Source organism: Podarcis vaucheri (genome assembly GCF_965113315.1).
Source record: "Podarcis vaucheri genome assembly, chromosome: 3".
Lineage (NCBI taxonomy): Eukaryota > Metazoa > Chordata > Lepidosauria > Squamata > Lacertidae > Podarcis > Podarcis vaucheri.
In genome coordinates, this window is record NC_138761.1 from 47,872,368 (window position 1) to 47,897,404 (window position 25,037).

The following is a 25,037-nucleotide window of genomic DNA, read 5'->3' on the forward strand; positions in this document are numbered from 1 at the left end:
CAGTGACCAGAGGAGGAATGGCTGCTGGGAGGAGAAGAAACGCCGTGGTGCATCTGCAGCAGCACAACCGGACCCCTTCATCTGCCCCAGTTGCACTAATTGGTCTCTATAGCCACATCAAGTGAGGCAACTCTCCAGCGGGTTGACTTCACCTTCAAAGGGGCACTCCTGCATTGTCTACCAAGACAGATAGATGCCAACAATATGTCACCTTTTCCTCCAAGGAGTTCAAGGTGATGTACAATTGCACATGGTTCTTCGCTTCCTATTTTATCCTCACAACCTTGCCAGGAAGGTTAGGCTGAGATACATGACTGCAGTGGCGTAGCGTGGGTTGTCAGCACCCGGGGCAAGGCAAGTAATTTGCGCCCCCTAACCCGTGGATTTGCGCCCCCTAACCCTAACCCCCAGATGTTGCGCCTGGTGCGCCCGGCCCCCCCTGCACCCCCCACACTACGCCACTGCATGACTGGCCTTAGGTTAAGGTTACCAGATTTTTTTCAGTGAATCCGGGGACACTTTTCAGCTTCCTACTAAATAGGTGGATTTTGTCAGGGGGCTGATTTGTAAATCTGGGGACTGTCCTGGGAAACAGGGATGTTTGGTAACCTTACCAAAGTGAGCTTCATGCTCCAGTGGGGATTTTAACCCTGGCCTCCAATTACAGTGGTACCTCAGGTTACATATGCTTCAGGTTACAGACTCTGCTAACCCAGAAATAGTACCTTGGGTTAAGAACTTTGCTTCAGGATGAGAACAGAAATCGTGCTCTGGCGGCTCAGCAGCAGCAGGAGGCCCCATTAGCTAAAGTGGTGCTTCAGGTTAAGAACAGTTTCAGATTAAAAACGGTCCTCCGGAACAAATTAAGTACTTAACCCAAGGTACCACTGTACTTTAACCAGGGCACCAGCACGTAACTTTCTAGTCTATGTAGCTAAAGGGGTGTATCAATGAATACCCCCCCACACACACTTTACTGGGTATCTTTTCTTTATTTGTACATGCAAACGCTAATGAGTATGAGGGGGGTAGAGCCAAGCTTTCACAGAGTGCAATTGTGGGTAACTGTACTGCGAAGGGCGGGAAACGCCTCTGGCTCCTGGTGGCTTGAGATTGGGTAAGCAAAGCTCAAGTTTTCTCTGCTGGGATTTTTGGATGGCTTTGCAAAGGATGCAAAAGGGGGGGGGAACAGAAGCCCGTCCTCTGATGGCGATAGGGCGTCTTTCTTTGAACTCTCCGCGGATTGGTTGGCTTCAAACCCTCTCCTCGCTTTGCCTCGGCCTCCCCCTCCCCTCTTTTCCACCGCAGCCCCGGCGGGGTTTAAAACTTGAGGGCTCGCCGCTCTCAGGGCTCGTCTGCGCCGCTCGGACGTCGACGAGGAGAGAGAGCATGGCCATCCTGAGGGGCTTGAGCTTGTGGGCGCTGCTGGCGGCGCTGGCGGCACCCGGGAGTGGCTTCCCTCACGGGGGGCTCCTCTTCCCCTTCGGCTCGGAGCGAGGCGACGCCGAGCTGGAGGCTGGGGACGACGAGCATTCCCCGCCTGTGGAGCTCAGCACCGCGCTGCGCTTCTACGGCTCCAGCGTCGACTCCCTCTATGTGAGTGCGGGTGGGTGGGGGGGGGGGAGCAGCAGGCGGAGGCGACCCCAGGGGCGGGCGAGTGAGTGAGTCCGGGGGAGAGGGGCCAGTGGCCTGGGAAAGGGCTGAGGCGGAGGTCCCCTCAGCTGAGGCGAGGTTGCTGTCACTGCTGTGGGGCAATGGCGGGGGCGGAGGGTCTGCTGCCCAGGCTGTCGGCCAAGTGGGGCCAAAGGGCTTCCTGTGGCGGGAGGTTGCTTCATTCCTAAGAGGGGGAATTGCTGGGTCTGAAGACTCGTGCCCTTGGAGCCCTTTCCTCTCCTTTCCAAATGTGGCTACTGTGCCTTCCCCGGCAAGAAAGGCGCCTTCTGCCTATGCTCAGAGGCGCCGCCGCCCCTCCGCGTGACTCCTTTGTAATTCAGACCTCTCCGGGTTGAGCCTCATGACTGCAAAAGCGACGCCAGGGGGAAAGACCAAGCGCGAATTAAGCCGTGGCATGTAGGTTTCCCCATAAAAGTTCATAAGACAAAAGGCATTTCTCTCCACTCACGCCTGTAAATTCTCTTGCAGCGGGGTGCTTTTTAAGCCCAGGAATTCCCCGCGTGGTGGTGCCGCCGGAGGGATGTTGTGTCGTTAAGAGCTGAGCCCCTATTGAAAACGGGGGGCAGCCACTCCTGATACACAGCTTATTTCAGGAGGAGGAGGAGGAGAAGCAGTTGTGCAGGAGCAGGTCAAGGAGAGGGTTGCTGGGTGGGAAGGGGAGGAACTGTCCAGAACCATTTTGGCAACTCGACTAGATTTTTGCTAATTCCAAACAAAATAGAAAGCAGATGGGATTTGTCCTTTCCAGGACTTGCCGTCCCTGCTCAATGAGGGGTTGTTGCCTGGGTTTCAGCAGTTTATTCCACTGAACTATAGGTCATGCAAATAAAATTGTGGCCCTATAGCTGAGTACAAAGGGTCAGATTCTGGTCTAAGTAAATTGGCATTCTTTCTGTCAGCCAAGGATTTAGTGCATGGTGGCTCTGTTCTGCTGAATTCTGAAATGGTTTATTTTCTTACTCCTTACTTTACTCTTTTTCAGTCAGTAGGGGCTGCTTTCCTTATATTCTTCCAGAATTGTGAGGTATTTCAATATGCTTTCATCTTAATTTGGCTTATTTAAAAGGCCAAACACACTGGAATGCTTTGAATAGTGTGGCTGTGGTGAAGTACAATGCCAAACCAGAGTTGACACAAGAACAGTTAGGCACAAATTTCCTCCTCTTACATGTAGCAGTTAGTAAATTCTGGTCCTTGTTTGCTAGTTAGTCTGAACAGGCAGGCCATTATTTGTGCTTGCCTGCAAACCAGACTGACTGTAATCAAGTTTGCTGGAAAGTGCAAGCCATAGTTTTTTTGCCTGGTCTGACAAACTGGCAATGTATCATTTGTTGAGAATAAGATCAGCGCTTAACTGACACTCTGTGCAAGGGAAGAAGATGGGGGAAAGTAGAAATGCATGAGCATAAAATTCATGTCTGCACATCCTTGAAATGCTGTGCCATCTGAATGCACATTATTTTTTATTGGTACACTATAGGCTGGTGCTTACCTTTTAAAGCTCTGTGTGGTTTAGGATCTAGGTACTTGAAAGACCATCTTCCCTATATCAACATGCCTGATATTAAGGTCAGTGTCACAGGTCCTTTTTTGAGTCTGGATATCCCTGCCAAGTGAAGTGAGCTGGGGGTGACTGGACCCAGGGTTTTTTTGGTTGGGTCATCCTGCTTGAAGAATTCCCACCCCACAGTGGCTTGCCTAGCACCTGCACTGCTATCTTCTGGGTGATGCCACATGAATACACTTGTGTTTTACAATGCCTTTTTACATCACAGCTCTAAAGTGCTCTTAAGCATTGCTTTATTGTTCGTTATTTTACTCATTATTGTGTACAGATGCAATTTCGTGAACTGCCCTGAAAAATTCAAATTGTAGGGCAGTATATCAGTCTATTAAATAAAGAAGAACTGTATTCCAAGAACTGGAATACAAAATCAGACTATGCCGCACAATGCCAGTATAGCCACCAATATTTACGTATATCATAGTAGCAAGCAGCTTTGGAAATAACCCCATAAATTTTATTAGCCTGTTTTTTTACACATGAGATGCATTGGTGTAGGAAGGATCAGGGCAGGACCACCCATGAAGTGGAGTGAAGCAGCTGCCACCACCTCCGCCACTGGTGGAGAGGCAGCACCATCATTGGCACCAATTTGAGGTCTTGATGGAAATCAGCTCCAATGTTGGTGGCAGGTGGGGCAGTGGCGGTGCCAGTGTATGGCATGGTGGTGGTGTCAGCAGTTGGGTGGCATGGAGCTGGCATGGCAGAGCGGGGTGGCACATCCCATTTTGCCTCAAGCCACGAAATGGGACTGGGAGGAATGACATGTTCCCTCTTTTGCCACCCCTCCCGATAAGTAAGAACCAAAGTGGTCTGGCAGAAGAGAAACAGAACATTTGGTGTCCCCTCTGGCAGCCTGTTCACTTCACTGGATGCAGTTCCTTGTTGCTTGTGGTGACCAGGCAAGAGTTTAACTGCAAGGATGCTATCAGATATAATACATTGCAGTATATGGGATAATAATATTTAGTATGGCTTTCTGCTACTTTCAGTGAAATAAACTCTACACCAATCCAATTCAAGAAGATGGCTTGTGACACATGTTCTTCTCCTGAGGCTATCTTATTTAGAAAATGGTTTCATGGAAATTGTAATCTGCTCTGTGCTTTTGGGATTGGGTGGGACAGAATAAAAATCCAAGCAAATGAACACAAACTATAATTTTATTTATTTATTTATTTAGCATTTATATATACAGTACCGTCCTCTTGCAGAATTTCAGGGCAGTGTACTACAATGTTAAAACATTTAAAAGCAACAGAGTGCAATCATTAAAATGACAAGTTACTCCAGGGGCATTTTTAAACAACTGTCATCTTCTTCTTTGGCGATCATTCGTAGCTGGGTAAGATTGTCTTCCATGAATATGGTGTTAACAGTGTGTCCGTAAGTGACTGTGGAGGCTAATTCTGGATTCGCACATCCATTGACAGCGGGGACATAGGTTTCTGGGTGGGAGTTGATCATGGTGAGGATTTGCCAAACATGCCTTCCTCTTAGCTTATAGGTCTCTGAAAGTCTTTGTGGGCTGTGCAAGTCTCTGAAATAAGCAATGGGTCAGATTCTTATCTGGTGAAAACAAGCTGTAAAGCTTTGTTTTATGACGTCCAACGCTGCTGAAGTGGTTCGCAAACAGATGTAATGAACAGTGATTTCGGATATACCCACTGTTGTGGAATTCTTCAGCACAGCAGAAGGATACAGAAATGCTTCAAAAACCCATCTATATGGTGAATCGAACTGTATAACAACAATTGTTGTGGAGCAATGTTCATAAAGATTTTCAGAGACCTATAAGACTTATGTTTATTTGGTTCTATGTTTTTAAGAGAATCCATCAAGAGTGCATAATTTGTGACTTTCAGAGATTTAGAAGATTTCTGTTTATTTGGCTTCGCAGAGAGTGCATATTTCATATATTTCATATATTTCATATACAGTATTTCATATTGTTCAGTGTTCTGTATAGATTATATAAAGAGTTTATATTGACATTGCATTGTTGGACTTGGTCATTGTGTTGCCTTTGGATATTATTGATATTTGTTTGCAACACAGGGGTTTAATTGTTTGGTTACTTCTTCCAGTACACTGACATTTGTTCACCAGTCTTCCCCAAGTGATTATTATTATTATTATTATTATTAGTAGTAGTAGTAGTAGTAAAAATTTTTGGAGACACCGTTGGTGGAATCTTTTGAGGAGTTGGTGTTTATAAGTGGTCCATGTTGGCATTTAAAAAAAAAAGGCTTTCAAGAGGCACCTGAAAGTCAAATCTGAGCATCCCTGCTGAGTCTCTGTTGAAAGAGTGTTCCACAGCATGGGACTAGGGATACTATATGCTCGACATAGTATTATGCCATGTATGCCTCATATAGTATGAGGCTATTTGAGGCCAGTCCAGTCTCAGTTAAAATGAATTGTCAGGGTACAGAAAATTCCTATTAAATTAAAAACCATTTGCCTGGGTATGTCAATAGTACTGATTCTCAATTATATTTCATAAGGTGGGGACAGTAATAACATTTAAATGCCTCTTTAAAATGTATAGGCTTACCCAAGCTTTCTTTGATGCTTGACTCTTAGTTTTTAACTTTGTTTTGCACACTGTTTTATTTGTGATTTACTGTTCTGTTTTGTCATAATCTTGTTCTTTGTAAAATTTATTGAATAAGGTTGTATTTTTATGTAAACAGCTTAGAAATTTCTATGATAACTGAGCTGTGTAACAATTCTATGGCCTCCAGATATTAATTACATGCATCTCAAGCATGCATTAGTTAATCATAGAATTATAGAATTGGAAGGGATCTGGAGGTTATCTATTCCTACCCCCTGAAATGCAGAAATCCTCATCCAATTTGAAACCATACCAAACCTTACTTAGCTTTGCAAATGTGTTTGTGGTTTTATTGCTGAGCCACTATGTGAAGTGACAAGAATTCTCAACGTTGGACTGCTTTCTCTCAAACCACAGCATTGTTTAGATGTGTTCCCTTCCTTCCTGTTTCCTGCTCCTCCTTCTGTCTTTCATAAATTTCCTTAGCTGATAGAGGCAGAACTATGTATAATGTGTGTGGGATGTTTTCTTAACATCCCATAAATGTAACTTAGCCATCTATGCAATTCAGAGGTACAGTACTGAATCCTAAAAATATATCGCAAGGTTGTGTGTCCTGTCAGATTAAATGGAGTAATACCTTAAAAGGAAATGGTGCATTCTACAGCTGTTATTGTCTCCAGACAATTAGTGATGTTCCGTTTCCCCCTTCATATAAATATGCCTCTCTAATAATATGCAGTCTGACTACAGTGGTACCCCGCAAGACGAATGCCTCGCAAGACGGAAAACCCGCAAGACGAAAGGGTTTTCTGTTTTGGAGGCGCTTGGCAAGACGAATTTCCCTATGGGCTTGCATCGCAAGACGAAAGCCCATAGGGAAATGCTGGCGGTCGGGAGCAAAGACTTTCGCCCACAGCCGGCCTTCAGAAGAGGACCTCTTCTGCCTCCCCCCCACCTGCCCCAGGCGATCTTAAAATGCTGGCGGGCGGGAGCGAAGCGTTCGCTGCCGACCCCCAGCATTTTAAAATCTCCCCGTGTCCTGGGAAGATTTTAAAATGCTGGGGGTCGGGAGCGAAGCGCTGCCAACCCCCAGCATTTTAAAATCTCCCCGTGTCCTGGGAAGATTTTAAAATGCTGGGGGTCGGCAGCGAAGCGCTGCAGACCCCCAGCATTTTAAAATCTCCCCGTGTCCTGGGAAGATTTTAAAATGCTGGGGGTCGGCAGCGCTTCGCTCCCCACCCCCAGCATTTTAAAACGTTGTTCCGAAGTGGGGCGGGGGGGCGGGAACACCTGGCCCCGCCGCCCCACTTCGGAAAGCTGTTCTGAAGTGGGGCGGGGGGGCGGGGACACCTGGCCCCACCGCCCCACTTCGGAAAGCTCTTCCGAAGTGGGGAGGGGGGTCGGGAACACCTGGCCCCGCCGCCCCACTTCGGAAAGCTCTTCCGAAGTGGGGAGGGGGGTCGGGAACACCTGGCCCCGCCGCCCCACTTCGGAAAGCTCTTCCGAAGTGGGGAGGGGGGTCGGGAACACCTGGCCCCGCCGCCCCACTTCGGAAAGCTCTTCCGAAGTGGGGAGGGGGGTCGGGAACACCTGGCCCTGCCGCCCCACTTCGGAAAGCTCTTCCGAAGTGGGGAGGGGGGTCGGGGACACCTGGCCCCGCCGCCCCACTTCGGGAAGCTGTTCCGAAGTGGGGAGGGGGGGCGGGGACACCTGGCCCCGCCGCCCCACTTCGGAAAGCTCTTCCGAAGTGGGGAGGGGGGTCGGGAACACCTGGCCCCGCCGCCCCACTTCGGAAAGCTCTTCCGAAGTGGGGAGGGGGGTCGGGAACACCTGGCCCCGCCGCCCCACTTCGGAAAGCTCTTCCGAAGTGGGGAGGGGGGTCGGGAACACCTGGCCCCACCGCCCCACTTCGGAAAGCTCTTCCGAAGTGGGGAGGGGGGTCGGGAACACCTGGCCCCGCCGCCCCACTTCGGAAAGCTGTTCCGAAGTGGGGCGGGGGGCGGGAACACCTTCTGAAGGCGGGCAGGGGGCGAAAGTCTTTGTCCCCCCCGCCTGCCTTCCCAGGGGCTTTTAAATCGCCCCGGACAGCGGAGAAGTCCTCCGCTGTCCGGAGCGATTTTAAAATGCCGCCTGCCAGCATTTTAAGATAGCCCCGCACAGCGGAGAAGTCCTCCGCTGTCCCAGGGTTTTTTAAAATGCTGGGGGTGGGAAGAAAAGCCCTTGTCCCCCCCCCCCCAGCCTTCAGAAGAGGTCCGGGGACAGACTGTCCCCGGACCTGGTCTGAAGGTGGTTTCCCTAGGAACGCATTAATTGATTTTCAATGCATTCCTATGGGAAACCGTGCATCGCAAGACGAAAAAACCGCAAGACGAAGAGAATTGCGGAACGAATTAATTTCGTCTTGCGAGGCACCACTGTATAATGTGAATATCTAGGTTTGGGCTGGCAGTTTTATTTGTATTTAAATTCATGTTCACTCATACTACTTGAAAAGATGCATGCATACTTAACCAGACCTTAAATTCATTTCCTTACTTGGGTTAAGCTGGTAGAGTAATTATTCTTCTCCTACTGGGGTGCTTTCAGATGTGAGTTTATTATGGAATTAGTGCTGCTCATGCAAACAAGCCCTCCACCAGTAGCCACATAATGTTATCACCATCAAAATACCAGCCAATGCTTGTTTTACATTTAATCTGTATCTTCCTTTACTGTGGGAAATCTGATAGCTAAAAGTAATTCATTATACATTTGCAGAACTGCTGGTGTGGAAGTTTGCTAGTGCATTTCTTTCCCTCTTTTTTTGGTGAGCAGTTTGTCACATGCATGGTGACGTGGTGGTGAATGGTTTCTGTTGCCATATTCCCCACTTCCATTTGCCTCACCTGGACACAACCAATACATTCTGTTTGTGGCAGCCTCCTTTGTTGGCATCTGTCTGTCTACAGAGACAATGGAGTGTGCCTCCAGGGGTGAACTCAAACCTCTGAGTTAGCAGAACTGAAATGACTTCCCTGGGGTGCAAACCTGGGAAGTGTATATGGAGCTCCTGGACTGCCCAGATGCAAAGACCCCACCCTCTCTGCCTCATTGTTGTGGTCAATTGGAAAGCAGAGCAGTATGTTGCTGGAAGGAGGCATACAAAGTGCCACCCAACTATCTTAGGGATTTGTGTAGTGTTTACCCACAAGGTAGCGGAGGTTTAGGGTCTGAGTTTTCCTTCTCCTAGATGGGCTACTTTCCCAGGTTGATGAGTCCCATCTGCCCCTTACTTCCCTCTACAGCACATCCAGAAACTGCCTTCTTGACAGTTCGACCCACTATTGGTTTCATTTGCTCAATCCACTGTAGCCTGTCTTCACATGCAGAGGAAATCCCTTACTCACCAAGAGTTTGAGACCCATCGGCTACCCTCCTCTGATTTAGCTGGCCAATCAAAGGCATTCCTGGGGTGTAACAGGTGTCCCATGCCACAGATGAGAGCTAAGCGCAGCGTAGGGACCAAAGGTGGACCAACTACCCCAGAAGGAGCATGATGTGTTCCTCACCAGAGGTACTACCCCTCCCCTAGACCCCATACACCTCTGGCAGCCTCAAATACCAAAGAAAATACATCTATTCCTACTTATTGTTGTGTGCTGAAGGCATGCCTAGTTCAGTTCAAAACTAAAGCAGCCCAGCTATGGCAAGGGGAGATGCCTGATGTTTTTCTTTTTACATGCTTCCCTCCTGGATTCTTTCATACTGAGCACTGGTAGATGGCCTTGTTGCATCTGAGTTTTGTTTGCTTACCTTTCTCTCCTGGTTGATGCTGCTGCTATGTGCTAATGACATTGACCTGAAAGCAATTCACTGTATTCCAGGGGGTGCCAACTTGAATAAAATATTGGGAGAGGGCCAGGTGAGCCCCACAAAATCGATCACATGATGTGGTGCACACACACACCATTTGAATAGCAATGCCCATCAACTTTGGGGGCCCCTATCCCCTCAAACCCCTTGGCCCCTCGGAGGTGACTGCTATGCTGTATTCTGCCCAACATCACATTGATAGACTTAAAGAAGTCTAACAATGGAAGTGTAGAAAATAAAGATTCCCTCATGGTTGAACTGCATATTCATTTATTAGAATAAGAAAAGAGTTTTATTATTTCCTGTCCCTTAGAATGCTAAATGAAATAGGTCTCCAAGAGAGCAGCTGCTTCACGTTTTAGTCTGGATGCATGTCATATGTACCCAAGATTTCATAAATTGTAAGAAACAATTGTTTATTTTGCAAATTTAATTTATAATAAGAAGATTCTGATTCTATTCACTAATGAATGTATACCTTTTCATTTAAGTTGCAAAAAGTTCAACGTACTGGTTATTTTCTTCCTTGGGCTTGTTCTTCACAGCACAATCATAGCCATGTCTACTTAGAAGTAAGCTGTGCTAAATTCAAGGAGGCTTATTCCTAGGTAGGTAAGTGTGGCTAGGATTATAGCTGTAGCCACTCATTATTCTAGTGTCCCATTGTTTCAAAAACAAGTCCTTTTTGGCAGGCTCTTTCACTCATTCTCAGAACATATTGAAATACTCTAATAGAACCAATCATGCTGAAAATGTAACTTACTTATTTCATTTATATCCCATTGATCCTCCCATGTGTTTGGCAACATACATGAGGGTTATCCCATTATATTCTCACAATAAGTTAGGCTGAGAAAGATTTATTGTTTTATTTTGATCAAATAACATCTTAAAGCAGTTTGGAAAAGATTATAGCAGAACAATACAATATGTGGGCAGTCTCTGCTCAAGCCATTGAAGTGGGTGAATAAATGGTTAGTGGTTGGGAATAAGGCTTCAGCATTTTTCCTAGACTTTCCTGTGACTAGCAAAGCCAAAAGAAGTTGTACAAATATAGAAAAATGCAGAACAGGTAATGCAAACAAGAGAAATGTTGTGAATTTGCTTGATTTACATTTTTAAAAATTGTTTTTATTAAAGATTAGCTTGGGTTGCATATTTATACAAGTACAGAATTTGGCTGTTTGTTGGCACATAATTTGGCTTGCTGCTTCAGTGCTACTTGAAACTGATTTTTAGGGTGATAATAATAATAATAATAATAATAATAATAATAATAATTTTATTATTTATTATTTAATAAATAAATCTTCCCCCCCAAAAAAGATTAAAATACAATAATTCATCAAACATTAAAAACTTCCATAAACAGGGCTGCCTTCAGATGTCTTCTAAAAGTCAGATAGTTGTTTATTTCTTTGACATCTGATGGGAGGGCGTTCCACAGGGCAGGCGCCACTACCAGGTCAGATGCTATTGTAACTTTTAATTTGTAGCAGTTCTGACAGCATGGGTCCCATTTCAGGCCCAATGGCTGTGCCAGCTCCTTGCTGATGCAGCTGCCTGCCTGCCTCTGCTCCATGCCGGGTGCCACGCATAGAATGTAGATGCAGCAGTGTCCTTGCTGCTCCATAAAGCCTCAGCCATGCTTGGGGAAGAGGATTAGGATGACTCTCTTAAACAACTTTATTAGGTATCATGAAAACTTGGAGACAATAATAGGAATTCAAATAGTGTGTTTGTGTATGCACAACCACCCCCACCCCATTTGAATTCCTATTATTGTCTACTACTCTAACCTTAACTTACAAACTACACTCTAGAGTAAGTCCTGAATATTCAGTGTTTGCAAAATGTATGAAAATTGTATTTGGAGTGCTCTGTTGAACTGTAAATGGCTGAAGCAGCTACTCCAAGGCTGGAAGAATTTGCTGTGTGTCACATCTCCAGTCTCAACTAGGAAAGTCATAATCAATGCTCTATATCTTATGTACGAGTCATTTCCTATCACAGATTTACATGCCAGATACCTGCAATGTCAGATATTCCTATTTGCCAAAGTTCTCCACTCATTGATACAAAAGTTTCCTATGCCATTTTTTCAAATGTCTTTGCATCAGAGCTTTGGGCAGCTTGGATTTTTTAGTAATGTTTATCTCACCAGAAAGTGTGTCTGTTGTATCTGTCGTTTTGGCATCCTGTAGATATTCTGGAGAACAGCACAGCTGTCTCTGTTTGAGAAGAGCCTGGAATGACTACACTGGTGATCTTATTTTGATAAGGAAATGCTAAGGATGCAATAATGTAATCAGCGAAAGATGCAAAGTATAGAGTTTTTTCTTCTTGACATCTTAAGTGGTCTATGTAACATTGCAACATAGCAGAGACCACAGGCCGTGGCAGATAAGGAGGCTCTGTAGCCTGGTCTAATTGTGAAACAGGAAGTCGCTGCTGGTAGGAATCAGGGATAAATTAGGGTGGTTAGTATTTTTAATACAAAACTACCTAGTTCCCGAGGGATGTGGGTGGCGCTGTGGTCTAAACCACAGAGCCTAGGGCTTGCTGATCAGAAGGTTGGCCATTCAAATCCCCGTGACGGGGTGAACTCCCATTGCTCGGTCCCTGCTCCTGCTAACCTAGTGTGGCGATCACACAGGGTCTCCAGACGTTTCACCGTCTATTGATCCCTGTGCCACCACTTTATTTCTCGCTGCCACCACCCATGCCTTACCTGGTACAATACTGAGTCCAATCAGGGTTAAATTGGAACATAAACTTCTGTTTATTTATTGCAGTTTAACAAGTGTGTGGTTTCAAAAACAGTATCGGTCAATTACAATCATGGGGTGCCTATCCAGACCTATAACTTCCACTACCTGCTCTCACTCACTAAACCACCTCTCAGATATTTAATTGTCTTCCTAGTTCCTAACTGATCCTGACTCAGCTTATTTCTCTACACTAACTCAACCTACCCACAGACTCTATCCCAATTAACTCCCACTCTAACCAACCACCCAACTCCCAATGAACTCCTCCCTTCGCCGCTCCCAGAGCTGGTTTTATAGTCCCTCTGACTCCACCCCCTGGGTTCTGATTGGGTAATTTGTTTAACTATTTCACCTCCAGCACTCTCATATGTTAACGTCGCATACCTAGCAGTTCGAAAGCACGTCAAAGTGCAAGTAGATAAATAGGCAGGAAGGTAAACTGCGTTTCCGTGCACTTCTCTGGTTCGCCAGAAATGGCTTAGTCATGCTGGCCACATGACCCAGAAGCTGTACGCCGGCTCCCTCGGCCAATAAAGCAAGATGAGTGCCGCAACCCCAGAGTCGGCCACGACTGGACCTAACAGGGGTCCATCTACCTTTTTACCTAGTTCCCGCTTCCTGAAACAATGCACAAATAGAAATGCACTTGAAGTCTGAACTTCCCTGAATTTTGTGATGCAGTTCTCCAACCCAAAATGCTGCGTTTGTGAAAATTGAATGTGTTATGATAGGGGAAATTGCTGGCAAAAATGCATATGAGAAACGTACACTAAACTGTTGACAAATTGTTGTGAGGACTCCCCCCCCCCTTTTCAAGAAGTTTGAAAACTGATGGGAAATGTGAAGAACTGAGCTTATAACTGGGGGGGGGGGGGATGAGAAGGTGAAAGAAACCAAATAGACAGATTTGTCCATCCATCCCTGCCTGCCTATATCTAGCATGTATTCACTGTTTGTAACATTTTCCTAATTGTTTTTCTAGGTTCTTACTAATGGCATCATTGCAGTAAGTGAGCCATCAAGGGACGAAGATAACCCTGGTCAGCTTCCAGTCAGTTTTGGAGGTATCGCTCCCTTTTATGCTGATTTGGATACTACAGGCGGACATGGGAAAGTGTACTACAGGGAAGATTCATCCCCAGATGTCCTCCAGCTTGCTGCTCATTATATTAAAAGGGGCTTTCCAGAGTCTGCCTTTGATCCAAGCAATGTTGTCATTGTTACCTGGGATTCTGTGGCTCCTTATGCAGGACCTGGAGAAGATGTCGCTCTACGAGTGAAGGTGAGCTTGTGACAGCATAGCAATAGACAAATGAGAAGTACCAGGGCGATATGCAAATTAAGTGAAACTGCAGTCCTATGTATCTTTGCTCGAGCTTACCCCCAGTAAATGGATGTCGCTTGCAGCCTAGGAATGGCAAAGGCTTTTTGGAAGAGAGAGATACAGGTGGTAAATTTATCTTAGTTATGCAGATTCAGAACTTCAGATTTAATATGTCAAATGAATGCTTTGGGTCTGCAGTAGGACCTCTTCTTTTTATGAATTACAAAGTTCTGTGATGTTTAGTGTTCAAAACAATATCCTTTTTTGGAAGAATAGTTTTGAGGATACTCCTAAAGATAATAAATCCTTGATTCCATATTCTGTTATCACTGAATCAACTCAGCTTGTATTTGAAGGGCTTGTCCACATTTGAGTCCACATATTTAGCTTTTAATCAACATTCTTCCCCATTCAAATTACATCAAAGTAGTCCACACCCATACTTTGAATCTGCATTTGTATATTAAGAGCAAATGTGTTATTGTCCCCTCATACCAGTAGGTACTGTATTCACATTTGTGTTTGTCCCTGCCTTCTTTTGTTCTAATGTGTCAATTAAGTACTGACAGGACATGCGCACAGCTGTCTGCATGCACACACTTTGTTTTTTAAAAAATCCCTGCCCAGGAAGTGTGCAAAAGCACACAGTGAAGAAATTGTAAATTTTTAATGGGGTTTGCTTGTGCAGTTTTCTGGCTTTGTGCGAATCTGAGGGATCAAATGTATATATGGCTATGTTACGAGAATAGCTGAAAAAGAAATAGAAGCAACAAGAAATTAGGGAATATGGGATGGGGAGTAGCACAAAGTGATAACTGACCCACCCAAAAACAATAAAGCCAATTTTCTATGACCCCAAGTGGAGCAGTTTGGAGCCTAATTTCCACCAATTTACTGGATTATCCCTGTATCAGATAAACTTGAATTTACAAGGGGAAAGCATTATGATTGGTGTTGGGTGATGTCATGTGCTCTGTGCAAATTGGTTGGGAATGCAAATAGCTGAAAGCACACAGTGAACTCCAGTGTGCACAAACCCAGAGTCTCGTCTTTATGTCTAATCTTGCAATTTTTTTCTACAAATAAATAAAATTTAAATCTCCTCCACAGAGAAACACATTCCAGGCTGTTTTAGCGTCTTCTGATTCGAGTTCCTATGCTGTTTTCCTTTATCCAGAGGATGGTTTGCAGTTCCATAGTACACATACTAAAAATAATAAGGAAATTATCCCTGCTGTTGTTGGCTTCAGTCAACCCTCTACAAATTACTTCTTATGGGTAAAACCTGGAATATACAATATAATTGCTAATGAAGAAGAGTTCATTGGAAATCTGCACAAGTATGCTTTTTAATTTTTTTTAAAAAAACCTGTATTTCCTATAAGACTTTTTGATACGTAAATGATGTTAGTAATCTTCTATATCACAAAATGCAATTAATCTTCATAAACTTGAAAAGGGTTTTGATATTCATTTCTAAATCAGCATTCTTATTTTATTTGCGGATAAGGGATCAGAAATGTTAAAAGTTTTTTCCACCTGTGTACCTGTTATATGTACCTGTTATAGTCACTGATGAAGCACCACCGGTGTGCATGTCACTTTACATTTTCATACTCTAAAAGTCAGTTTCAAGTTTGACATTCTAAATAGACAACAAAGATCTAAAATGCAATTTGGCCCCAAAATCAAACAAATTTTGAAACAAATATACTCTGAAGCTTCCATCACAGTAAGAATAAACAATATAAATTCATCCCTGGTGGGGATTTGATGGGGAACAAAGTAAGGCTGTCCACTCTCTCCTTTTTTGTTCAGTAGCTATCAGTGGGGATGTGATTTTGGTGATAAACTCGACCCAAGTCAGTGGAACAGACTTTGGTCAAAAATACCTTTCGAGTCTATTTGGCAATCAACAGAGAATTAACTCTAAAACTCACCTATAGATGGTACCTAACTGCTAGGAAGCTGGCAGTAATCCACCCTGGTGCCTCACCACGTTGCTGGAGGGGCTGCCCCACACTTGGTACATATCTCCACATGTGCTGGGAATGTACAAAAATTCAGGCTTTCTGAAATTCAGTATTCCAAGGAATTAATAAAATAACAAAACAACAATTGCAAGTAAGACTAGAATTAGCTTTATTGAATATATTCCAAGACAACAATCTGGATTTACATAATAAAGAATTGATAAGCCATTTATTAGAAGCAGCGAGAGAAAACATAACCAGATACGTACTGGAAAGACCTTTCTAGCACAATCATATACATGTAGTAAAAAAACAGTTTGGGAAACAGCCCTCCTTGAGAGATTAACAAATAAACTACAAATGACATGTGGACAAATCAAGAAAGATGGCTTTACCGCAGTGTGGTTAATTTCATAGCATATGCCAGCAGTGGCGGAGCTTCATGCTCTGGCACCGGGGGGTGGAGAGCAGGTGGGGGCATGGCTGATGTGTGTCCTGGGGGCGTGGCACGCTGCCTGCAGGGGCTGTGAGCGGGGGGCAGCCACAATGGCTCCCCATCGGGATCATGCTGCAGGGGGTAGTACACTCCCCCTGCTCCCCTCTTCCTCCGCCACGGTATGCCAGTATTGCAGAAACTGAATACACACACCCCTAATCAGCATTTGGCTCTATCTGCTTGATATAAATTTAAATTTAAACATATTTTTTTTATATTTGACTTTGAAACCCTCTCCCACATTCATCAATATACCAACACTTTATATTGTTTCATTGAGCAAAAATGACATTACTCATACTTAATCTAAACACAACCACAAGGGCTCCCGATTAGGCATTTAGCTATGCAATGTTGAATGTTATCTGTTAACTCTGTTCTATCCTGTTTCCTCTTTGTTTTTGTTTAAACCAGTTCATGAACTAAGAACTTATACATTAACCACTAAAAATGAACCATATGTTGCAGATATTACTGCAAATCTATTATGCTGTTTTTGTGATAAACAAATTACATGAGACTAGGTCTATTTATTTGTATGATTTTTAAATTTCTATTATCCTTGTTTATGAAACCCAATAAAAATTTCTTACAAATAAATAAAAACAAATAGACAACAAAGGAATAAGGTGGTGGTGGTGGTGGAATGTTTACATTACAGTGTGAATGTTTGTTCATGATAGGCTGAACAAATGAGTTGCTCACACATTAAGGTCCAACTTAGGTGACATGGAAGCTACTGAAAAATCAAAACAATGTGGGTACTAATTTCCTTGGGTGGGAAGTGGTTTGCATGGAGTGGTGTGCAACTTAAGTCTGATTTTGAGCAAATGTGTTAGCATCGTGGTTGTGGCAATGGAATCATAGATAAAATTAACTTTTAAAAATATATATAATATGTACAGTTCTTGCTTTAATATACAGTTAGAGATTTCTTTTATTTTAGGAGCAGCAATATGGGAAAACAAGGAGTCTGGGCATTTGAGATTGGTGGCTCAGATAGTATCCTGCCAGCCAAAGTCACTGAGACTGCTACCAGTGCAGAGTATAGTGATTATGACCAGTTTCAGGAAGTGGCTACAGAACCGTCCATATCAGAGCAAGGTTCCATTGAAATAAACCAGCCGGAAGTATCCGAAGATATTTCTAGCAGAGGAGATCAGCTGCACATTAGCTACAACTTACCTCAGCCAGCAGAAGCAGATGGTTTTCAGCCTCCTTATCAAGCTTTAACAGAGCATCCTCCAGCTGCGAATCCGTTCCCAACAGGGAAAAGCCCACCTCTCCAGTTTCCAAACCAGCAATTTCCCAGGCACCACACTCAGATTATTGATGTAGAAGAAGATGATGAAACTGGAATTGGTAAGGTCATTCGGTATTTGAATGGTCATTTCAGGAACCACAGAATTGACTAGCATCATGATCTGATCAAAACCCAGTAGCCTGTTTGAATAATATGTACATATACCATCTATGAGTCCTGTTTCTCTTCCCCAGAGAGGCCAGATTCCCTCAGAGCTTAAAAATTATATATAAAGAGAGAGAGAAAGAGAGTGGGGGGGGGGAGAGGGGGAGAGAATTGGACACAGATCCTCCAGAGCCTATTTCCTTCACCACTATGCCATTGAGAGCTAAGGGCACAAATCTGCAGTAGGAAACCCAGCCAGATGGGCAGGGGTATAAATAATAAATTGTTGTTGTTCTCTGCAGCCAATATTCACTGGCATCATGAGAACAGTGTGTGTGCAGCCCTCAAATTCAGCCAGTTGGTAGGGGTTAACAGGATTTTCCTGCATGCCCTGGGAGTCCCTGCTAGGCTATAAAGATCTATACTGTACTATCACTCCTCAGATGTGATATCTCAGTTGCCACATCCATTACTTCAGAGGGAGGGAAGTGAAGTACAGCCACTCCTATCTGGCTGCAGCCAGGCTATAGCAAAGGAAGAAAAGGAAGCAGGGCCACTTGGATGGCTCTGCTGAGAGACCTATTCCTTTTGGCTCTTCCTGTCCCTGAACTGTTTCCAGTCTAGCTGGTCAGTATAAGAACTTCATTACTTAAAAATGGATGCCTGAGTTTGCTTGTTGTCCTCCTTCCTCCTCATATTGTTACCCTTTTCCTTATAACTTTTAGAGTGTAAGTCTGAGGTCAGGGTTCCTGTTTTTATTGATCTGTAAGCCACTGGGAATATTTGTGTGAATGTATGTGGGAGGGCCTTTTAGACTGAACACTGAGGTAAAATAGTTATTTAAAGAAAGGCAATACTTTGTCAAGTCAAGAACAGCCCTTTGAAATGAGCAAACCGTAATGCTTACAGTGGTACCTCAGGTTACATATGCTTCAGGTTACATACACTTCAGGTTACAGACCCTGCTAACCCAGAAATATTACCTTGGGTTAAGAACTTTGCTTCAGGATGAGAACAGAAATCGTGCTCTGGCGGCACGGCGGCAGCTGGAGGCCCAATTAGCTAAAGTGGTGCTTCAGGTTAAGAACAGTTTCAGGTTAAGTACGGACCTCCGGAACGAATTAAGTACTTAACCCGAGGTACTACTGTACATGTAGCACAATAAATGCTCTTATGTTAATTTGTGTTCCCTAATATAATTGTTCAAAAGCAAAATATAAATACCTGTGATAGAAATCCTGTTTCACAACTATCTTAGAATTGTAGAGTTGGAAGGGACCCTGAGGATCATCTAGTCCAACTCCCTGCAGTGGAGGAATATGCAGCTGTCCCATACGGGGGTCGAACCTGCAACCTTGGTGTTAATCCGCACCACGCTCTAATCTACTGAGCTAGGAAGGAGAGTGCTGTGAATCAAAACGTTGGTTGACTCATTGTGACTGTGTTGGAAATCAGCATAGTCCTGCTTGTACAGTCTATAGGGACCCATAGATTTGTCCCCTGTGTAAGCTGTAATTACTTCCCCATGGACCAAATGCCTTCTAATGGCTAATGACATTCTGAAGGCTGCTTTATATGTCACAAAGCAGGCATTTACAGCATGTCCGTTACATGTCCCTGCAGTGGACAATGTATTTTAAGGTGCTTCTCATGTTTCAAAATACAGGCCAGCAAATCCATGCTCAGGAACACTTGGCAAAGTCCTCCTGTATGTCTGTTGTGTACATGCAGGCATGTATCTTTCCTTCAGATTATTTTTTTATTTATCACCTTCCACACACATCTCAAGCTTCAAACAGCTTTTTAAAAAAGCAAAAGCAAAACAGAAAATAACTAGATTTCTGTTTCATAAATCTAGATTTGTGTTTCATAACCAGAGGGCTATACAGCAGTGCTAGTGCAGGAGGCAACAGTCCTGCAGCAAGGATAGGGTCTCCTGTTGTCTCCCAGTGGTGGTATATTTTGCTGTCTTGCCAGATGACTATTTATTTCACAGCTGCCAAGCAAAGTGACAGGGAAAATAAAACTTACCATGTGTGGGTTAAGATGCTTTATGGCTAAGACAGGGGCAACATTTCTGACCGCTCTCTGAAATGCATTATGCTGAGAATTGTTTTTTTTTACTCTCTCTGCAGTGTTTCGTTACAGTACAGATGTCCAGCAAAGCTGTTCAAACAACCGTCATCAGTGTTCAGTTCATGCTGTTTGCACAGACTATCCAAATGGCTTTTGTTGCAGTTGTAGTGCTGGCTACAAAGGAAATGGCAGGCAGTGTGTAGCAGAAGGTAATTTAAAAATTGTTTCAAAACTCATGACTCTAATATATACTACACATATGCATTTTAATGATCAATTTTTTTTCCTACTGAATGCATTTATTTCCATCATATCTCCAGCAATGCAAAGCATAGGGATTGAACATGCTGCAGTGATAAAAGGAAGGTGCTGTCACCTACCACCCTTTTAGATTAATACTTGGAGATAAAAGACTTGGTTAACCAAACTGATAAAAGGGTTACATTTTATGCTTCTGTTTAAACCTCTTTCTGAAGAAAGGTTCAGGAAAACTGGAGATCTGCAACACTAGAGGAACTTGTTTTGTGAAATTCATTGTCAGAAGAAACTACATTATGTAATACTACATTGGATGATCAAATTATGCAGTTCCATTTTTTATTGAACTTTAGAAACAAATAAACAGAAAGTGCACTTTTTATTCCAAATTAGGAAACTAGTCGAAATTAGAACTGATTCTCAGCATATAAAGGAGTTCAGAAGTTTACAAATATAAAGTAAAGATGTATGGATAAGCATAGCAAATATACCGTATTTTTCGCTCTATAACACGCACCAGACCATAACACGCACGTAGTTTTTAGAGGAGGAAAACAAGAAAAAAAATATTCTAAACAAAATAGTGGATATATGATTTTTGTGGTTCATGCTGTGGCCAGACATGTGATCTGACAGTGAGTTTGGAGTAGCTCAATGCAAAAATCCTGAGGATCCATGTGGATCCATGCTTTGTAACCACAGAGGAGGGAAGGAAGGGGAACCATGGATCCTCTGCTCAAGACTGCAGCAGATCCCCCCCCCCCACCCGCAGGCACTCGCTCCATAACACGCACAGACATTTCCCCTTACTTTCTAGGAGGGAAAAAGTGAGTGTTATGGTGCAAAAAATACGGTATTCTATGCAAATATCAACATATATTCATTTGTCTAAAGTGAATAAGGCAGTGCCTAGTTTCTGATTATTGTGATCTATTCTTCTTTTACATTGTAATAAACATACAAAGTTTACAACACAGACCAGTGTTTTTAAGTGTGGTGCTTCAAAGCTTTTAATATATAATGGCTATGCTATATAACCTGGCTACTTTGGTTTTGTTATAATAAGGTTCTCCTCAGCGAGTCAATGGAAAAGTCAAAGGGCGGATCTTCGTGGGAAACAATCCGGTCCCAATTGTATTTGAAAACACTGACCTCCACTCTTACGTCGTGATGAACCATGGACGGGCGTACACTGCCATCAGCACAATTCCAGAAGCTTTGGGTTTCTCCTTGCTTCCTCTTGCCTCTATTGGAGGTATCATTGGGTGGATGTTTGCTGTGGAGCAACAAGGATATAAAAATGGATTCAGCATTACTGGTAAATTTTTACCTTTGCTTTTTAAAAGTTGCATGCATCTGTTTTGTAGACAATTCACAGGGATTCTGTTGTAAAATAAAGAAGTTCATTGTTGCCAATCTCTGCTTCAAAAGACGTGCCTCAGAAACATATTATATTCCTTCACAGACCATTTTTTGCAACGTTACACCAACCTCTCTTAATTTCTGTAAGACAGGAACACTTAACTTAGAGAAACAAGTGACAGCAAAGAGTCATCAAACACAAGTGTAAAAGTCCATATTGTTTGCTGCCCATCCCAGTAGTGACCTTACTTCTGGGCTGCTAGCAAGTGGTGAGAGGTAAAGCATTGGTGATTTTGTCCAGGGTGTTGCGGACTGCCTAGACCAAGGAAAGGAAATTAGATGGAGGGAGAGTTGGGTCACAGAAGAAGCTAGTAACAAGAGCCGTCTGCAGCAATACATATTTTTAAATGTAGTTTTGGATTTTGTTAGTTATTGTGTTGTATGTTGTTGTTAAAATTTCTATGGTGTCCTTCATCTGAGGATCACTGGGTGGTTTATAATATAAAATTACATACAATAGTAACAATCAAAAACAACAACACCCCCACACACTGTGTAGCCCCAGTTTTCCTACAGTGAAACCAGAGAAAAATCGGAAGCTTCAAGGACAACTAATCAGAGAGGAGCGAGAAGAGTGTTCAATATGTGGTTTTGATACTTAAGGAGAGAAACACAAAGGACAGTGGGGGGGGGAGCTTGAATACTGGAACAGTAATAACTCAGACTGCAGAGAAGAGGGGGATACAGATGTATCTGTTTTCTGAACTGCCCTGTGATCTTAAGTTACATCTGGGTGGCTGTGTAAATTCAGTAAGTATAATAAAATTAATGGCACAGCAATTTGTGCAGGTGGAAAAGGTGCTGTAAACCGAGCTCCCACTGAAATCTCTTCCTTCTGACTGGTTGAATAATAAATGTAGGCAAAGGACATTCATCAGAACACAACCACCAGTTTATCATACTGCCTGCCTATGGGGGAGTGAAACAACCCCATTTCCCCTTTATGTAGTTTTGGTATTGCTCCAAAGCTTAAAAAGTGATCAGTAGAAAGCAAGCAGACAGGAAACTCTCTTGAGCAAAGGGCAACTTCAGGCTTTTATTGAATTTCATTGTTTACATTTTTTGCTTCAAAACAGCTGCTCCCCACTGATATTACTTCAAATACGTCTTTTGTTTGAAAGGTCACAGGGGAGAAAGTTCACTCGTTTCAAAAATTACAACATTTAGCTGATACCTATGAAGGTAACAGCATTTACCATGCTGTTTTAGGAAAATTAAGCTGGGAGAAATTATTCTGAAATCTGTACTATCCCCCCCCCAATTGAAACCAGTACTGTTTGTCAGCTTATGTGTGTGAAAGCATTTTTTTGTTTTGTTAGCACTATATTCAGATCCTACTAATTCAATACTAATGGCACAGCATGTAGTTCCAATGCAATGCGTAACCAGAAGGAATAAGTGTACAGTGTTACCTTGGGTTACAAACACTTCGGGTTACAGACTCTGCCAACCCGGAAGTAGTACGTCGGGTTAAGAACTTTACCTCAGGATGAGAACAGAAATTGTGTGGTGACGGCACTGCAGAAGCGGGAGGCCCCATTAGCTAAAGTGGTACCTCAGGTTTACCTAAAGTGGTACCTCAGGCTAAGAACAGTTTCAGGTTAAGAACAGACCACCAGAATGAATTAAGTTTGTAACCAGAGGTACCACTGTACCTCTGCTCAGAAATTAAGCCTTTAAAAACTGGACACCCATGTAAAAATCACTCATTCTACTATTGCTCCTCCACTTTGGAAGGAGAAATTGTTCTTCTCTCAATTGGAGTTCCCACCTGCTGCTGTTTGGGGAACTTCATCAACCCGCTCGATTCCCCAATAAAGCTCCTGTGCTACTCTTGCCACTGGTCTATGGATGGAGAAGGCAAACGCAGGTGAAATGGATAAGGGGGTTGTTAATTTCAACTCATTTTTAGAGAGTTTAAGGGGCTGGTGCCTTGTCCATTTCACTTATTTACCCTTCAAAAATAGGATGCAAATACCAGCACTTGGGCATACAACATATTTTAATGTTAAAAATTTAAATCAAAGTTTCCATCTTCATCTCTGCAATCCCAGTATATGAAAATGACACATACATTGACAATTCCATCTCAAATTTTGCTGGTATCATTTCTGGAAACTCCATCACATAGGGATGCCATTTTTAGAGTAGGCTGTGGTCAAGTTGTGTCCAGGAAATGGAGAGAAGTGAGTTTACACACTGTCACCAAATGAATCACAAGCCAGTCTGCAAGCCAGGTGAGAATAGTGCTTTGTCAGTCCACATCTGAAAAGACTGCCCCACATTCTCCTCAAGGTTGTTCAAATTCTGTAAAGGATGATTGCAAAAACGTAGATAGAATTGAGACAAATACTGGGATATTAATCCATTCCTTATCAGAAGTAATGCTGGAGAACCCTTCAGTCATTTCAGTCTTTGGTAATGGAGAACCCTTCAGTCATTTCAGTCTTTGGTATTTCTCTTTAACTAGGAAAAAGAAGGCCATCAATTATAACCAGATCCCATAGTGTAGTTTTGACAGCACGCAGCGGCGTAGCGTGAGTTTTCAGCACCCGGGGCAACACAAGTAATTTGTGCCCCCTAACCCGGGGCAAGGCAAGTAATTTGCGCCCCCCCAACCCCTAACCTGCGAGTTGCCGCTGGCACTGCCGCCCAAATGACGCCGCTTGCCCGGAGGAGGAGGGGGGCAGAGAAGCGAGGAAAATGCAACGGCCCAGCAGCTGCAGCAGCACCGGCGGAGGCGGGGCTGTGAGGAGGGGCTGCCTGGCGCGTCCTTCGCGGCGAGCGCTGAGAGCCGCTGCCTGCCGGGCGCCTTCAGCCCGGACGCGCGCACAGCTCGTCGGTTCCGCGAGACATGCGGCTCCGCTACAGCCTGCGCCCGAGGCTCTTCGGCGACTCCGGAGGCAGCGAGTGCGCCCCCCCCAGATGTTGCGCCCGGTGCGGCCGGCACCCCTGGCACCCCCCACGCTACGCCACTGACAGCACGTGCAGTTTAAGGAGACTGTGGTCTCAACTATATGCGTTTCAGCACATGGTGAATGTTTATTTAAAAACAGAAATAAAAAGTTTCATTAATCTTCTAGGTGGTGAGTTTACAAGACAAGCTGAAGTTACATTCCTCAACAACAATGAAAGGGTGACCATTAAACAGAAATTCAGTGGAATTGATGAACATGGACATCTTACAATCAGCACAGAACTTGAAGGCAAAGTGCCTGAGATCCCATTTGGTTCTTCAGTTCATATAGAGCCCTACACTGAGCTCTATCACTCTTCTAGCTCAGGTGAGTTGAATAGTTGCAGAACCTTGCTACTTCCATTTCATTTTAACAAGTTGTCTAAGCCTGTGACAAGAATGAGCACTGCAAGAGGAATTTTCTGTTTTGTCTTACATTTGTCAAGAAGCTTTTCACTGTAACATCTGAATAACCTTTAGAGTAATATTTTCATCGAATTTGGCTCCTATACAAATTTTCAATACACAAATTAAAATTTCTAGCTGTATATAAAGTAACAATCATAGCTTTGGTTTTTTTTAATGCACTCATATGTGAGTACCAAAGATTGAATGAATTTACTCAATATTTTAATTCCCTTCTTATTTATATAAGATTCTTTCCTTGTTTCAGTTATCACATCGTCAGTTATCACATATT

At 43.6% G+C, this 25,037-nt stretch overlaps 1 protein-coding gene across 1 annotated transcript in view; it reads left to right on the top strand.

The window, feature by feature from the left end:
* The first annotated feature begins 1,312 nt into the window (after positions 1 to 1,312).
* NID1 (nidogen 1) overlaps positions 1,313 to 25,037 on the top strand; it is a 56,737-nt gene continuing 33,012 nt past the window's right edge. The window contains exons 1-7 of the mRNA XM_082214987.1: positions 1,313 to 1,596; positions 13,407 to 13,706; positions 14,859 to 15,088; positions 17,164 to 17,579; positions 19,761 to 19,910; positions 21,026 to 21,277; positions 24,465 to 24,665. Coding sequence (XP_082071113.1) covers positions 1,390 to 1,596; positions 13,407 to 13,706; positions 14,859 to 15,088; positions 17,164 to 17,579; positions 19,761 to 19,910; positions 21,026 to 21,277; positions 24,465 to 24,665 — 1,756 coding nt within the window. The 5' untranslated portion in view covers positions 1,313 to 1,389. The remainder of the gene's footprint in view (positions 1,597 to 13,406; positions 13,707 to 14,858; positions 15,089 to 17,163; positions 17,580 to 19,760; positions 19,911 to 21,025; positions 21,278 to 24,464; positions 24,666 to 25,037) is intronic.